This window comes from Hipposideros armiger, unplaced genomic scaffold (genome assembly GCF_001890085.2).
Source record: "Hipposideros armiger isolate ML-2016 unplaced genomic scaffold, ASM189008v1 scaffold_180, whole genome shotgun sequence".
In the NCBI taxonomy this organism is placed as follows: domain Eukaryota; kingdom Metazoa; phylum Chordata; class Mammalia; order Chiroptera; family Hipposideridae; genus Hipposideros; species Hipposideros armiger.
In genome coordinates, this window is record NW_017731530.1 from 452,260 (window position 1) to 470,550 (window position 18,291).

Here is an 18,291-nt window from a genome sequence, read left to right on the forward strand (position 1 = left end):
CGGGGGAGGGTCCTCTGGCCCCGCCCCGCCCCCTCGCGAGTCGCGCGCAGCTTGCGCCTGCGGAACTGCGGATCGGGTTCCGAGCGGGCTTGGGGCTGTTTCCATTGAATGACCAGGAAGGGTGAGGCCCCCGCTGTGGCCCGAAGGTAGGGGCCGAGGGTCGCGGACTTTCCGAGCACTACGACCGGCAAATATGCAGCCCCACCTCCAAATTTGCGTCTCGGGTTGGCAGATCCTGCGTTCCTGGGAAGCCGGGGATTCTAGTGGTCCTGGATGGGGGGTACCAGCCCGGATCTGGGGTCTCTGACGAGGTGGCCTCGGCCACAGTGAGCGCCACCCAGCCTCCCCTTTCATTTCTCGAGGTTCATCTCCCAAACCTTAGACTCCGTGAAGCCTTCTCGTGTCGCCACCCCTTCCCCATCTCCTCGCCCCAGCTCATACTAAACGTTATTTTATTTATGTTTCTGTGAGACCCCTCCCTCTAAACCTGGGCCCCTCGGGGCAGAGGCAAATGGATCCAAATCGTCCGGAGGTCCCTTGATGCCTCCCCGGGCCAGTGTGGCTCCCTGGAGAGGCGGAAAGGCCCACCCCGGAGGGGTCCTTGCGCTAGGGCCGAGGGGCGACAACTGGCGTCGGGGGCGGCGGGGCCCTCGAGACCCCAGAGCCAGGGGACCCAGAGCTCCGCCCCACCGGCACTGCGGGCTTTCCTCGCCGCAGCGTCCAGCTCCGTCCAAGCCTGAGACCTGGGAGGATTCAGAAGCTGGGCCCCTTGCCTTTCTCAGAATTCAGGCTTGCAGAATATCGGCAGGCGTCTGCCAGCCACCTGCAACGGAATAATTCCTAACACTTGTTGAAAGTCCAGATTCCCGCATCTAGAGCAGAAGCGAGAATGGCGGGGGTGGGGGGAAGGAACGGGGAAGCTGAATTTTAATGAAATATCTTGGGGAATGTTGTGCATACTAGATATTGGGGTCCGGAGATAAAGCAGGAGAGTGTAAGTTTTCCTGTTTATGCCCCTAGTTCTCAGTGCCTAGCGTTCCTGCAAAACTGCGGAGAAATTTCGCTTGAAACCACCAACTGACAAACCCAGTGTCCCTGAGCCTTTCCAGTTTTTCTGGCAGGTTGATTTTGAGGCGACATGTCCTCCGCTTCTATGAAAGAATGCCTGCAGCTTCAGCTACTGGAAATGGAAATGCTGTTTTCTATGTTTCCTAACCACGGAGAAGTAAAACTTGAGGATGTAAATGCCCTATCGACTATAAAGAGGTATTTAGAAGGCACAAGGGAGGCACTGCCACCAAAAATTGAATTTGAGATTACACTCCAGATTGAGGAGCCTAAGGTAAGTGTCCTGAGTTGTTTTAATTGTTACCAGGTACCCAGTTTTTATTGGAAACACTTGGAACATGATCTTTCGGTCCAGGAAAGAAATAGAGAATATTCCAGATGCATATTTCCTTTACTTGTTTGAAAGCAAAATATGTAAAATATTGGATGCCCTGTAAATTGTCTTCAATAAACATCCTGAATTTTACATAAATATGCACACCCTTTTAACAAATATGCCTCATGTTTTTATTAAAAACATCTTGCAATCTTATACTACCATTATTATTTTTTTTCACTCAACCAGTGTTTTACCAACCCAACTATTATAGTATGGACTAACACACACATACACCCCACCCCGGTATAGATCTCATGATTTTCGCAAATCTAATTATTGCCTTTGGCAAACCTGGCTTTTCAGAAGTGAATGAATGTTTCTTTGGTGGCCCCCATAACACTGTAAGCGAATACAGATAGAAATTCGAAATACTAAAAATGAGTTTACCTTCATCTTCTGATTCATTTATCTCCAGCAACATTAGCAGAACATAAGTAACAAGTGGACTAGGCATTTGAGAACCACTCTTCTAGCTATTCCTACTCATCCTTCAGCTGTCGTTCTCTGAGTGGAGACTTCGTGGTTCCCCAGACTGGATTTAGTCCCTTTGGTTACACATTTCAGTGGATCCCTGTACTTTGTCATGGTAATGCTTCTCACCACTGAAGCTAAATACTTGATATGTGTAATTATTTGTTTAATGTCTTTCTCCTTAACTAGGCTGTAGACTTCATAAATGGCAGAAATAGTACCTTCACTTCTTTATTCCAGCATAGGATAACTGGCACATGGTTAGGTGTTTGATAAATACCAGAATGAATGAATGCATTAATGAAGGCATAGTGTATCTAAAGTACTTAGTACAGTGTCTGACACTTAATAGTAATAACTATTATATTTATCAAAATCATGCAGTTGCCATTGATAAACTAGCTTAGGTGATTTTATGGTACTTAAATCTACTTGGTTTTCATTTTAAGGTGAAAATTGATTTGCAAGTAACCATGCCTCACAGCTACCCCTATGTAGCACTGCAGCTGTTTGGACGGTCATCTGAGCTCGACAGACAACAACAGCTTCTCCTCAACAAAAGTCTCACTTCTTACATAGGGACTTTTGATCCAGGTGAGCTCTGTGTGTGTGCAGCAATCCAGTGGTTACAGGACAACAGCGCCTCCTATTTCCTGAACAGAAAGCTCGTGTACGAACCATCAACACAGGCAAAGCCGGTCAAGAACACGTTCCTGCGAATGTGGATCTACAGCCACCATATATATCAGCAGGACCTGAGGAAAAAGATTTTGGATGTGGGGAAAAGGTTAGATGTGACTGGATTTTGCATGACCGGAAAGCCTGGTATAATCTGTGTGGAGGGCTTCAAAGAGCATTGTGAGGAATTCTGGCACACTATTAGGTATCCCAATTGGAAACACATTTCCTGTAAGCATGCTGAAAGTATTGAAACCGAAGGAAACGGGGAGGATCTGCGTCTGTTCCATTCTTTTGAAGAATTACTCCTAGAGGCCCATGGCGACTATGGATTAAGGAATGACTATCACATGAATCTGGGTCAGTTCTTAGAATTTCTAAAAAAACACAAAAGCGAGCATGTTTTCCAGATATTATTTGGTATTGAAAGCAAAAGTTCAGACTCCTAGGAAGCTATGAAAAGGCCTGTGCTTGTAATTTCACTAAAGTAGTATTTCTGTTAATAAAACCAAACTGAAAGGGCCGGCAGCTGTTTTGTGTCCTCTGTGAGAAACCTAGCTCCCGAATTTTACCTGGTACTGAAACATGGGCCTTTTAACTTTGTAACAGTGCAATCGTGATGTTACCCTATGTTCTTGTGTTAACTGAAAACTATTTAATTGTAAATTAATAAAACAGTCAATTCAACCAGTGACGCTTATTTGATGGAAGAGGAGTTTAAAGCCCATAGTTCATGTCAGTAGTCAAGTGGTAGCTCTGCTCACAAATAGTTAGAATAACATCTCTCCCTTTTATGATGCCAGCACGCAAATGGCACACCACACTTTCTTTCATTATTGGAGATGAATTCTAAATCAAGTTTGAAATGAGAACAAAGAGAGGGCACATTTACTACGTTTCTTACTTTATGTTAAACCCCCTATTTTGAATTTTTTCTTTTAGCAAAACTAGATCCTAACTATAATGGCAGGAGAATCACAGTAATGAAGTCTCAAGAGTAATGAAGATGACGTGTTCTCTGGCTGTTTACATATGATTTCTTGTCTACAAGGTCTTCCACAGGTGACGCAAACTGGCAGCCTTTGCCCGTGTGCCAGGGCAAGAGTTGAGAGGACCAGCGTGGATGGCTCTGGACCCTCACCTCACTGGGGAAAAAAATCAAGCTCTACAGTTTGGTGATAAGTCACTGCCATCTCTTCTGAAGATTCCAAGCTCCACAGGCTTCAACAGCCTTTTTCAAAATGAGTTTATTTTAATGATAACCCCTATTAAAGTAGCACTTGCCAAACCTTTTCATTACAAAGTATTTACCCCTCCCCAAGAATTTCTGGGAGTCTCACCTGTGTTAAGGGGTGTCCTGAGCTGCCTCTCTGTAGCATTCTCTGGTTTCCATGGTTTCTTTGCCTACTGCTGCCCTTTCTCAGGGAGCATTTCCTTCTGCTGGGTCCCAGGCACCCCACTGATGTCCTGGTCCCCTCAGGATGACAAAGCTGGGTGCTGAGACATCGTGACTTGGAGGTGACTGCCTTACTCCCATTTTGTGATACATTGTTAGATGCCAAACATGGCTGTGTGTGCTAGTGAGCTTACAGAATTTTTATGAAGCGTTACATTCTGGTTGTACTCTATGTCTAAGATGTAGACGTGTGTCCCAATAGGTACATGAAAAGATGCTCAACACTAATCATCAGGGAAATGCACATCAAAACCATAATGAGACATCACTTCACACCTATTAGAATGACTTATCAAAATTACAACAAATAATTCAGCAAGGATACGGAGAAAAGAGAACACTTGGGCACTCGGTGGGAATGTATATTGATGCAACCATTATGGAAAACAGTATAGAGGTTCCTAAAAAAAAATTAACAATAGAACTGCCATATGATCCAGCAATTCCACTTCTGAATACTTATCTGAAGAAATAATGAAAACACTAATTCATAAAATATATAGGCTCCATGTTCAATATTTACAACAGGTAAGATGCAGAAATAAACTAAATGTCCAACAACAGGTGAATGGATAAAGAAAGTGTGTGTGTGTGTGTGTGTGTGTGTGTGTGTGTACACACACACACACACACACACACACACACACACACACACACACACACATATAGCAATATTATTTACACAAGAATAAAATCTTGCTATTTGCGACAACATGGATGGACCCTTGGGGCATTATGCTAAGTGAAATGTGGAATCTAAAAAATAACAAGAAAACACAAGCTCATAGATACAGAGAACAGACTAGCAGTTGCCAGAGGTGGGGTGGGGAGGGGGAATAAACGAGGGGGTCAAAACATACAAATTTGCAGTTATAAAATAAGTCATTCAATGTATAGCATGTTGACTATAGTTAATACTGTACTGCATTTTTGAAAGTTGCTGAGAGTAAATCTCAAAAGTTCTCATCACAAGAAATAAAAATTTTCTAACTATGTATGGTGACAAATGTTAACTAGCTTATCGTGGTGATCATTTTACAATATATACAAATATCGACTCATTATGTTGTGCACCTAAAACTAACATGTAATTATACCTCAATCAAAAAAAGGTTTTTCATGGATGCTGTTAGGTCATCGTTAGGATTAGGATGGTCTGATTGCACACAACAAATCCTTTGTAACTCATATTCAGGGGGTCTGTCTGTGAGCTTCCTGTTCTATTCCATTGTTCTATTATGTTCTCAGGACTGAGAAACATGCAAATATCCGGATTTTGGAGCCTCAGTATGAATAAAATAAAGTATCTCATTCATACTTTTTATATTGATCACATGTTGAAATGAAAATACTGTTTCTTCCTTTTTATGAGGCAACTGAAAATTATACATGTGGCTCACTTTCCTTTTCTATAGGACAGTGTTGTTCTAGACTGTACTCTAGTGAAAAGAGAACAGATTACAAATAAAGATAACATGGATTTAGAGCCCACATCCTTCATTCATTGCTCTGTGGATTGGTAAGTTACTTGAAAAATCTATTTCATAAGGGAATTGTGAACTACATTAAATACTATCATGTATATAGAATACATGATACCTAGTAAGTAATCATCCAATGCTTATTTCATTATCTTTCTCTGAGGACAAGGAAGTAGCTCATTCAACACAGTATATGGCAAATATGACTACACATGTATTAAATGAAGCTCATACTGAAATTAGCTATTAGAATATTTTTATTCATAATATCCTGTCACATGACCACCAAGACTCAGCATTATCATTTTTAAATGTAACGATATTTTAAGAGAAAAAGACAATTATTTTATTCATTCACTTTTTCTATGCTTTAATAAATCTTTTGCATAGGTAAATACATTCAGTTAGAGCTACAAGACAATATGGAAACAGACAAGAAATAGGCATACTGGATCCTTTCAAAATAACTATATTGAGAAAATTCTTGATTAAGTATTACCTTCAAAAACACCCCGCCCCTTCTACTTACACTTAAAACAATTTATGTAACCTTCAACTTTCATAAAAATCATTGTATAGTAGTTTACCTTGAACGTCTTATACTCTTTAAAAACATTACTTCAAATACAGAAAATTCTCCAAATAATTCTACAAATAGCAAATGTTATTGTACCTGAGCTTAAGAACCTAAAATTGTTTCCATTAGTTCAATGATTAATTTCTAAAGTAAAACTGGAAATTATCATGAATTTCTGGGCTGTAACTACTAATGATATTTCAAATATTTTCATATCTGATGTAAAGATAACTTCTGATATTAGGGAAGTAGCTACAAAACTTTCTCCAAACTCAAAGGAATTATGTTTATTGTAACAACACAATGAGCTCTTAATTACCTGAGCGAATCAAGGGGACATTAGAGCAGGTCATTCAAGAGGGACCCAGCTTGTCTCAGAACCATGTTCTTGCTCCTGACTGGAGATCTTTGTCTTAGGAGGTCGACTCTGCAGGCAGCCCTTTCTCAAGGAGCTGACCTACTCTCCTCTCAGCTCTTCCCACTGTTCCGGCTGTGCTGGCCTGAAGGTACCGACCTCTGAACAGGAGCTACAGTCTGCAAAGGCCCGGCAACAGCAATGTGGAATTGAAGGACACCACACTTACAGAGAAGGAAGGATGCTGTTAAAAGTGATTCTGACTGAGGACCAAGGAGATAAGATGTACCAATGGGGAAAGAATATTAAAATCTAAGGCTGCACAAGGCATTATAAACAGCAATTATCTTTCTTAGAAATGTTAGAATTCAGTTGCACATGAAAAAAAACCCCAAATATAATCTAGGAGTGGAATAAAAATTCCAGAGAAGTTATTTTTCTCTAGGCAAAAAAGTGTTGTTTCTATTTTTAGCAAAAGTTCATCTATGCCTAAATTCATTTCTGTCTTTATTAAAAAAAAGGTAGATTTTTACAAAATGGTCAAGAAAAGAACTATGGATTTTAATTTTAATCATATCAATTTATTACTTATTTGGGGCTTCCCATTAGTTCCCTATATACAAAAATGATGAGGTTCTCAGTAGTAGGTATAATAGCTTTTAAAGAGAGCTTGTGCAAAATAAGAGAGAAACCCTAAACAATCAGAAAGTAAATGAAGCAAAACTGACTAGTGTGATGTTTACCCTAAAGTATATTAATATTCTTCTGTAAATTTTTAGATTGTTGAAGTAAAATTACCTTAAACTAGCTTATTATGAATCATTATAAAAGGTTCTAATCTTTAAAAATTATGAAAGACGTCAAGATCTCATTAATGGAGTTAGAAATGTCAGCTATGATGCTACTGGTCAAGTTTGGTCTGTATTTTCTGGGCCTCTTCAGGCCAAGAATAACAATCAGGTAGAATCTTGTCATAATCAGTGCTATACATCTGAGAACGGACAAATGCTTCTTTGTTTTGGGGTTCAGGATAAACTGTGGCTGTCTTATCTTGGTATGCATCTTTCACAATCTAGAAATAAGAAAAGAATATTTGTTATTTTAACGAATAGAGGTAATGGTAAGCACATGCCAGAAGTTTTATCTGTTCCAAAAAAATAATTTATACTTTATATTTTGTCTATTTTCAAAAAAATTAGGTTGCATTATAATGAAAGCACACATAAATAAATAAATATAAAATGAAAATTCAATTATAAATCATATACCAAGAGGCAAATATATCAGCAACTAAAGAAAGTATAAATAGCAGAAACTTATTCAAGGGTGATCATACCAGGATTTCTCAGCTAAGACGGTGGTATAAAAGTCTTCCAATGACTGCATTGATAATGAACTTGAACTAAATACCTTAATATCCTGCTAAATTTGAAGTCAGATTCCTTGTAGTTTCAACAATCCCTATTCTGACCACAGCCTCCTACAAAATCTCTTTATTAATCCCAGGGTCTCCTGGCCCTGCTCACCTAGTCAGCAGGACTCCATGGGCAGTTTCAATGCTTTTCCCCAGTTATCACAGAATCTCTTGTTTCTGTGTCTTTGTCTCACACTTGCCATTCTAATCCCCAGTCTAGGGAACCCTCAAGTGCTGGCTTTCTCCTTCATGGCTGTCTCCTGCGATATAATACTTTGTCTAACCTTACTTGGGCTTATGTGGCTGCACTTTGTGCTTTTATCTTCCTTTAAAAATAAACAAACAAACAAAAACCCTTCTTCTCATATTTCTCACAAGGCAATTTCAAACTTTCCCCACTCAAGTCTCCATTTGACTCTCATCACTCTACTGAGAAAATTCCAACTAATCAGGGAAAACTATCTCAATTTCCCTTTTCATCTAATCAAACTATCTCCTCTTTATCTTCAAACATCCTCTCTTCCTCTATTTGAGAAAAATGAATTCTCCCTCTTGTCAAAATTAATCACTCCATATGTGCTCTTTAATTTACTCCTTTCATCGAGGAGCTATTTGTATGATAGACTTATTTGGATTAAGTCTGATTTTGACAAGTATTAGAATGATTAAGTATCTCTTCTCAACATGAAATTGTGCATTTATGACAAATTATGGCTATATGGACTGTGCTGTATTATTGAGAAATGTTTATGAAAAAGGAATCAGTAAACAAAAGTATGTATACACCATACATTATTATAATGATGTTGGAAAAGAAAGCAAACAAATGAAAAAAGCTAGGAGCAAACACACCAAAATGATAATAATGCTTATGTTGGAAAAGTAGAATATTAAGTATTTTCCTTTTCTCTATTTTCTAAAGTGCCTATAATGTGGTATTACTTTTTTAACAGCTTTTTTGTGGTATAGTTCACTCACCATAAAATGCAGCCATTTTCAGTGTACAATTGAATTATTTTTCAAGTTTACATAGTTATGCAACTGTTATCACATCCAGTTTCAGAATATTTCCATCACCCCAAAAAGATCCCTTGTGCCCATTTGCAATCGGTATACTACTCTTATAATATAATGGATTGTTTCATTCCTGACATAGACTATGTGGAATTTCATTCCTCTTTCTGCTCCCAGGATACACTATATTAACGAGCCTCCCTCAGTGAAATCTTCACTCTCCCCTTCTTCTCAATCCCATACTCTCCACGAGAGTGGCTTAGATTTTGCTGCTTTCCTAATTCTCCTCAGGCTTCTTAACTTCTACTATTGAAATTGCTTTTGTAAATTTTCTGATGACTTCTTAAGTATAAATAAAAGTTGTCATCATTCAGGCTAGTTCTTCTCACCAGGATTTGATTCTTTTAATCACAACTTCTACCCCCATCCTGACACCATCTTCTTTAATTTCTGACATGCTGCTCAATTCTTAGTCTCTTCTTAATGGTGTGACTACTTTCCTTCTTAGCTGCCTTCTTTCTTCTGTATTCTAGACAGAAAATAAACTATATTCTATCCTTGGTTTCCTTTCCTTTCTAAACTTGCTCTCTTGTAATCCCTACTACTTTTAGAGCTTCATCTGTTACGACACCTAGATGATTCCCGCATCTTTATATCTAGCCTCTTTAAGTTTCAGTCATTTCCATCTATTTGTTAAAATTGAACATTTGAATGTACCATTGATACTTCAAACTTGCAGTTGACTTATATCATCTTACTCCCTGAAATTGAGTCTTAGTCCTGATTTCCCAATTCCTATGAGCTCAGGTTTTCGTTATTCTAGATGTAATATCTGAGTCTCTTTGTACTTTCCTGCTGTCCTTCACTTTCTTACTTTATCCTCTAATCAGATGCTAACTCCTTTTCATTTAAATATTCAAAATGAACAAAATGATAATATGCTGTCCAGTATATTAATTCAGACTAAAAACTAGTAGACACAAACTAGGAGAAAATATACACATACTCTTTCACTCTTTCATAAATAACTAACCAAGCTGATTATCTAACTTTTTTTTTTTGAAGAGTTACTTGATTTTTGAAGCATTTTTCCCCAATCAACAAGATAAGTAATGACATATAAATCCAAAATGGTGTTGTTTTGATAAACTTGTTAATAGCTTTGATTTTCTACCAGGAACGATCTTGCCTCCGAGGAAACACTTGGCAATGTCTGGAAACTTTTGGTTGTTATAACTGTACAAAAGCTACTGGCATCTAATAGAAAAAGGCCAGAGATGCTGCTAAACATCCTACAATGCCCAGGACAGCACCTACAACAAAGAGCTATCCAGCCAAACTGTGCATAGTGCTGAGGTTGATAAACTCTAATCTAATTACTTAATTACTATAAGGACTAAAACTATGTCACCCAAAATGTTGAGGCCTTAACCCCCCAGTACCTCAGAGTATGACTTTATTTGACGATAGGGTCTTTAAGAGGTATTTAAGTTAAAATGAGGCTCTTGAGTGAACCCGGACCTAAGTTGACCGGTGTCTTTATAAAAAAGGTAAATTTGGACACACAAGGAGACACCAGGGATGCACGTGCACAGAAAAAAGACCACACAAGGACACAGAGAGAAGGTATTCATCTATAAGTCAAGGAGAGAGGCCTCCAAAGGAACCATACCTGCTTATCCTTTAGTCTTAGATTTCTAACCTCCAGAACAGGGAAGAAATAAATTTCCTTTTTTAGTCACCCAGTCTGTGGTATTTTGTTATGTCAACTCGTGTAAACTAATACAACTATATTGCAAAAATGTTAATATAACTCTCATTGTAGTTATAGAAAATTCCCTTGCCTTTAGGTTCTTCTTGGCTGATTCCTAAGTAGCTCATCTGCTTTGAGTTGTTTGCCCTCAATGTTTTGCCTTCTTCCCAGTATTATCAGTTGTGATCTTTAAGATGCCAAACACCATGGAGACATGGATAAGGTGAGGGAGAGCGGGAGGCATTCAAGGCCTAAATGTAATTCTACCACATCTGCATTACTTTGGTGACTTTCATAAGTGTGATATGGAAAACACTAATTTAAAAAAGGTGAAGTGATGGAAATCTAGCTGAAAGAAAACCCTAATGAATTAGTTAAATTACAGGAGAGAAAAAGAATGACAGGGAAATTCATGATTCAGCCCAATTCTTCCATTCCTAAGGATGAAACACAGTTCCTAAGCTCTGCTAAAGCACTGTGCTTTCTGAAACAATAAGTTGATACAGGAAGTGGATTTTAATACCTAAAAACACACACTTAGCAATAGAAGGAAGAAAAAATAATAAAGTTGAACTAGAGTGGTTTTACCTTTTCTGCAATTTTCAGAGAAATATCTCTAATGGTGTTCAAAGGAGGAAAAAGTCGGCCCTCTTCCAAGTGTTTATCTGACACTTGATGAGCTATAACCTTAAAAATAAAAAAAAGAAAGTTTTTTTTTTCATACAACGTGGTGGTTATGAGAATAACTAGCATTTGAATGGTCACATATACAGTCATGAATAGAAGCCGATCACGTTAATGTGACCATCTAATTTCATTCTCCCCTTTATCAATGGAAAATCTGAGCCCAGAGAAGCTTGGTGATTTGTGGGATCATGCAGTTAGTGAAAAAGATGGGAACAGAATCTGGGTTTCTTCCTAATCCACTTCCTTTTCTATGGTACCGTGAAATGCCAGCAGCTTTCCCGTTTGATACACTAGAGGAGTCGGAGGAGGAGGATGACAAAAGTGATGGAAAAGGAGCCTGAAAGTAGAGGAAGAGGGCATCCAAGACGGATCACGCCATCACTCCCAGCTCACAGAATGTTGCACAGGAGGCTGAGAAAGCTATTTCAGAGTCACTCTGCAAACAGGACTTTACTTTTATGGAGATTTTGGATTATCTGAATCACCTAACTAGTCTCAGCATTTGCTGCTCCCAAACCATTCCTTATTTCTAAATCAAAGAGTGTATACTTAAAAATTTACTAAGAGGGTAGATCTTATGTTAAGTATTCCTACCACCACAACAAAAAATTATTAATAAAGAGGGAGGGAAACAATTTTTGGAGGTAGTACATTCATTTATGGCATAGGTTGTGGTGATGGTTCCACAGGTATATACTTATCAACAAACTCATCAAGTACATAAGTAAGAATGTACAGCTTTTTGTATGTCAATCATACGTCAATATTGTGGTTTAAAACAATGAAACAAATTGACATCATGTGCCGCTGATGTGATGCACTGAGTAGGGTACAATTAGGCACACAGTGCTCCAAACAAAACCATATAACTTGAATTAAATCCTGAGGAGACAATCAGATAAACCCAAATTGAGGAATGTTGTAAAAAACAACTGGCTTGTACTCTCAAAAAATGTCAACACCATAAAAGAAACAAAAAGATTGAAACATTCTTGCAGATTAAAGGATTGATCTACAGGCTATAAAAGTTTTTTAAATGGATGGATAATTGACAAAAAATGAATTTGGAGTATACATTAGATAGTATTACATCAATGTTAAAGTTTCTGAATTGCTAACGACACGCTGATCACATAAGAAAATGTCGTGAAATATTTAGGGGTAAAGAGGCATAATATCTGTAAGTTGCTCACAAATGGTTCAACAAGAAAATACTATGTATATAAATAAAATACCAATAAATTATTTATTGAACCTACTATGGCCTAAAGGTAGACTCAGCCACCTTGAAATTCCTTCAAGATCTAAGACTTTGATTAAAGCCTTTCAGTGAAGTAGGCCTAAATCGGTGTACATAGCTGGGTCTTTATTTAAAAGAAATATGGAGGCAGAGAGGAAGTACAAAACCTTCCTTATCTGAGATATTTTGAATAATCACTTATTTTTCAGTATCTTTAATATCTTTTAGGTTTTTTTAATCATGATATTATTTCTGAAATATTGTTTAGTTGCCACCAGCAAATATGAAAGATACAACACTACAAATTTAAAAAGCAGTTCCTGCCCTTGAGAGACGTATAATTTAGTGAGGTAACAACAAACAGGAATAAAAAGGGAATACCAAAACAGAAGACAGCCTTGTCTAAAGGTGAAATACGAGTGGCAAGAAATCCAGAGGAACAGTAGAGGGAGCATGAGTATGGAATTGAAGGAAAGCTAGGCATCAGACAAACAGGAAAGGGGTGGGCGCTCCAGAAAGAAGCCAGAGTCAGACCAAACGCAGGTATGAGCTGGACTCAGTGAGCCCAAATGTCCTGCTCTAGCGGAGCAGAGGATCTGCGTTGAAAAATAAGGATTGGAGCACTGTCAATGCAAATTAAGGAGTTTGGGTTAAGTCCTATAGGTGACTGTGGACCTCTGCACAAGGATATTTAGACAGAGGTTAGGGGTGGGGGAAGGCAAGTTTCTAACACTAGTTTTCTCTTTGGTGACATAAGACTAATAACAGTTCCTAATTTATAGGATTAAATTAAATAAATGCCAGTAAAGAATTTACCACACTGTCTGGGAAAGTAAGTGTACATTAAATCTTAGCTATTTCATTTTAAAAAGAACAAATAGGCAGCCAGCATGGCAGAGTAGAAGTAAAAATATCTTTGGGGCTCAGATCTACTTCTACAACATGTTAGTTTATTAGCTTTTCGATTTGGAGGCAAGTTAGGTAACCCATCAACTTCAAATTTTTTCAATGGTTTACATCAGATTATATGTATATTGCTCCTATCACCACTGGCACATTATTGGTATTCAAAATCATTGCATTTGCCCTAGAATACTACACAAATGCTATTTTAAAGATACAAGGAAAGTCAGTAGATGGATGAGTACCGGCTTATTCTCTCAAAACTATTTGCTGCTTTTGATATGCCATTGGTGTCTCTCTCTAACTGCATTGTGGTTGCTTTCAAATAATCTCTCAGTTTCCCTTTGACAATGTTATGGTAGCTGGATTTTCAGTTATCCAGTGACTTCAAGAATCAAAGTTCCCTCCAGATGCTGTTGTCTGCGGGGATCATCTCTGGGAGATATCAGGAAGGGGTGGGGCATAAAGCAGGGCTCAAGAGGAGGGCGGAAGGATAGGAAGCCAGGGTTTGCCTCCCAGATGTGGGGAAAAAGGGAGGAGTCTGCTCCCAGGTGCTGTGCAACATGCAGGGCCTGGAGGGTTGACCCAGGGGAGCACTGGAGCTCTCATCAGAGGTCCAGGAAATGGTCCAGAGGACCAGGAGAGCTAAAAGTCTGTGTGATGTTAAATGTCCAGGAATAGTCTTTGGGATTGGTGCCAACCCATGAGAGTCCTAATTCCATAAGATATCCAACTAGTATTTTTTTTCTTTTTTCTTTTGTTTTTTAGCTGAGCCATCCTGCTACCTGTTGGCAGCTCAGCGGCTGCTCAGCTCGGGCCGGGACTAGAACCGCTGTTGCTCAGAGCTCAAACTCTTGAGTGAGCTCTTAACCAACTGAGCCACTCGGCCGGCCCCCAACTAGTATTTTTATAATAATCCTAACAGTTATTAAATTTGGAGTTGCCAAAAACAAAAATTCACCTAGATCTCCTACATGTGACTTTTGTTGTTAACTTCAAAATATGATCTAGACAAAATGGACTTCCTTCTTTTTTGGGCCCTCCAGCAGTGAGTGTCTGTGGTATTGTATTTATTCTTCTTGCTAAGATATACGACTAGTTCTATTTAAGTCAGTTCAATAAGTATTTACTAACTTTCCGCTGTGCACCTTAGCATTATGCTAGGTGCGACTGGAATTTTGAAACAAGTATATGGAAGGCTCTGTTTTTAAAAAAGATGATTTACAATTTAATTAGAAGGCAACACTTAATTTCTTAAAACATGAAGCTCTCAAGAGCATAATACAACCAGGAATGAAATTAAATGTTGATGTGTTTGATGAAGACAGCCACGGCTAAGGCGAAAGATCAAGATGAGCCAGAGTAGTCACAAAAGGATTCAAGCACGAAGTGGGACTTAAGCAGTGACCTGAGGGATCAGCTTAGAGAAGTGGGCAATAGTTATCCAAGCAAAATAATGGATAGAGCACTCACATAGGTGTACATATGCATGGTGAGTTTGAAGGCTTTGGGATGGGCGAGCATGAAAAGAATGTCCATCTTCTAAGCTTTGGTGCTGGTTTAGAAATGGGGTGTCATTAATAGAAATGCAAAAATTGAGGGTGAGAGAAGATGAAAAGTACGGTTTTACACATCTTGTATTTAAGGAAACATCAGGGTATTTCTGTGGCAATATCCATCAGGTAACGAGATATGGTAAAGATGATAATAGAGATACACAGATTTGGCCACTTTTAGAATGAAGACAATGGAAACAAGAGAATAGATGAGATCTCTGAAAGCAAAAAACAAAAAAGGAAGACAAAAAAAAATGAATGTTAGAAAAAAGCTCATAATTGAAAGTGAATGAAAAGGAGATGATGAAAACAATGCGGTGGTATGAAAAACAGGAATATCGTACTGAAGCCTAAGAGAAATCCAGTGGAAAAGCCAAAATATTTAGCCAAAGACATCATTAGCTATGATAAGAATAACACTATTGAAATCAACATATTTTATTTATTCTTCAAAGTTTTTTGGTATTACTTTTCCTGGAGAATAAATGGAAAGAATTTTTTTTCATGCAATTCGTCGCTAGAGGGTGCTGGAGTTATTTGAAATAGAAAAACGCTGGCTACTGTGAGTAAAAGATCAGTGTTTTTATGCTATGTCTGCAATAAAAGACATATGTCTGCTATAAAACGGTTACATTTTCCTTAATGTAAGAACTTTGAAAAACTCTTTTAGTAATTAGACATCTACTTATGTTTAGCAAGATTTTTTGAGTTAAAGAAACTCTGAGACATCAGCTGTCATGCTTTTAATGCAGTGATGAAAACCAAAAGAGCAGAACATTATAGCTTCCAGACATCTGTTCACACACAGGAGGACGCCAAGTGCTAAACACTGGGATTATATATACTCCTTTAGATCACCTCAGTAACATCAGAATCTTTGCCAATATTCTTAGAGTTTCCTCACAATGGCAAGAATAGCATGTGTGCATGATAAAATGTTTAAATATTAATAAACTGTTATTTGGTTCAGTTCAGTTATAATGTCATAACAAATGGTTTAATTTTAAGAGAAGAAATTCACTCAAATTTCTCATTCATGAATTGCATCAATTTCAAAGATGATATCAACCAGATGAATATCCTGATTATTAAAAGCTCATGATTTTACAAATACTACATGGCCAATCACGTATCATCCCCCTGAGGCTTGGGGGGCAAGGGGAACTGGCGAGAACCTGAAGTTCCTGTTACCTCTTGTGCCGTAAGTAATAAAGTGCTTTGTCTCTAAGAGTTTGTGTCTCTAAGAGTTTGTGTCTTTTGTCAGCATTTACGAAACTGCGGCAGGCTAACTCGTTAGCCTGCACATAGAGTAAAAATTCAAATCTTCCACAGGTCAGAACACTTGCTGAGCAGAGCCTCCTTAGTGGGCCTGCTCTGAGGTGTTCTGAGAATCTTTCCTGGAGGCCCACGCTAGAACCCACATCTGTCCTTTTAATAACCTGGTAAACACCAAATTCTCTGTTTTAGTTTCCTTTCTGCTTAAAATACTAGAGTTGTTTCTGCTTTCTACACTGAACCCAAATGATAAACAATAAACACTTCAATATACTAAATCAGGCTTTCATTTTAAATCTTCAAGATGCCATTATTTAGAGAAGTTCTTAATGGAGAAATATTTACCACTTAATCTATGAACTGGAAACAAAATTTTTAATTGTCTCATTACTGTGACAGAATTTGGAAGTGTGAAGATAAAAAAGGGTTCCTTTTAAGAAATCAGAATGCAAAATTCTTTGCTGGCTATTGAAGAACAATCTTTTACTAGCGACTCAATCTGGACCTGCTACCCACCTCTTATTCTCTACTGGGAAATATTTTCTCTTCTTCAGCCACACTTTCTCGGGAGTGGGCTGAGATGCTAGATAAATAAAACATTTGACAACCTACACTGAGCTATTTTGGTATTTATAGCCCTGGAGAACTTATTTTACAATACCTCAGCAGTCGTGAGGAAAATCTTATCTGTGATGTGCCTCAGTCCACACGCCACCACACCAAGAGCAACTCCGGGAAACACATAGGAATTGTTGCCTTGGCCAGGATATAGGGTCCGTCCATCGGGAAGAGTGACTGGATCAAAAGGACTGCCACTGGCAAAAACTGCACGCCCCTGCAACACAGACACAATTTTAAAAAGAAGCAGGATATCTTAAAACAAATGTATTGTAAAAGAACTATCCCATAGAGTATTTAGGGAGAATTCTAAGTTTTCATTAACTCCCTACACAGTCTGGGCAAGTTTTTGTGATGTTGGCAATAAGTTCTGGAGTGGGTGATAATTACTGTTCTCTATCTCACTCTCTACTCCTAGGAGAAGTGTGCAAAGCATAGGATACCACAAGACCACCTCTCTATTCTCTGCAGCGGCCCAACCTATAGGCCTATCAACCATTTCCATACGGGCCTCCAATTATAGACTCCTGAAAATAAAAATGATAGATTAATATTAGAATATTGGAAAGAATGACATTTTAGGTTAGAGTTTAGGGATCAACACATTGCAGCATAATCACTGGGACCAATTTTATATAATACATTTCTATATTGCAAAGTATTATATGGAAAATCATATAGGAAACAAACTCATTAGGACAAGTGGGATTAGCAAATAAGATTAAATTTTCAAAAACTGTATTTTTTTCCTTGTCTTAATATTTTGTCACAATGTTTTTGAGGAACCTCACATATTACATGCCTTAAGGTGGCATTAACTAGGGGCTTTTAGATGCTTCATTCCATACTGCTGATCAAAAGGGAAGCATCTGTCTGACCTGTGAGGGCGCGGGGGGAAACAGAGTGGAGAGCATGGAGGGCTTCTAAAATAGAAACAGAAAACCCTCACCAAATACAGCATCAGTCTAAGAAATGCATTTGAAAAGTCTAAGGCACCAAATCCCCAAAGAATAGTTTAAATGATGATAGTCTGGCTTATAACCTCCATTCCTCTTACATCTGGAGTCTAAATCCATTATAATAGTAATAATATTAACTTATTTATTTCTAATAAATATCATAATATACCTTTTGTATAAAGGTAATGTGTATAGTATGATTCAAAATATTCAAGATATTAAAAGATGAAAATAGGTGAGAAAGAAAATTAAAGTTCTCATCTAGGTGTCTATAAGGCACTGGTATGTTTTACAGAAAATTAAGTTTTATTTTTATACAAATCTGATACCTTCACATAAAATGTTTTAGTACAAGCAACTTTCTACTGTAACTAAATTATTATATTATTTATATATATATATATATA

General features: G+C 38.0%; 2 protein-coding genes across 3 annotated transcripts in view; one reads left to right on the top strand and one right to left on the bottom strand.

Annotated features, from left to right (window-relative positions):
* Positions 1-11: 11 nt before the first annotated feature.
* On the top strand, positions 12-3,283 carry RWDD2A (RWD domain containing 2A). Of its 2 annotated transcripts, none has more exons than XM_019652466.1 (3): positions 12-146; positions 1,021-1,342; positions 2,368-3,283. In XM_019652466.1, the coding sequence occupies exons 2-3, from the start codon at positions 1,139-1,141 to the stop codon at positions 3,043-3,045; spliced, it is 882 nt and encodes a 293-aa protein (XP_019508011.1). In that variant the 5' UTR covers positions 12-146; positions 1,021-1,138; the 3' UTR covers positions 3,046-3,283. The 2 variants fall into 2 exon arrangements, with proteins under 2 accessions (XP_019508011.1, XP_019508010.1); XM_019652465.1 differs by having other exon boundaries at positions 1,122-1,342.
* Positions 3,284-5,772: 2,489 nt separating this feature from the next.
* The window catches only part of ME1 (malic enzyme 1), a 187,939-nt gene continuing 175,420 nt past the window's right edge, over positions 5,773-18,291 (bottom strand). The window contains exons 11-13 of the mRNA XM_019652469.1: positions 16,969-17,142; positions 11,235-11,333; positions 5,773-7,537 (exon numbers count right to left, since the gene is read on the bottom strand). Coding sequence (XP_019508014.1) covers positions 7,367-7,537; positions 11,235-11,333; positions 16,969-17,142 — 444 coding nt within the window. The 3' untranslated portion in view covers positions 5,773-7,366. The remainder of the gene's footprint in view (positions 7,538-11,234; positions 11,334-16,968; positions 17,143-18,291) is intronic.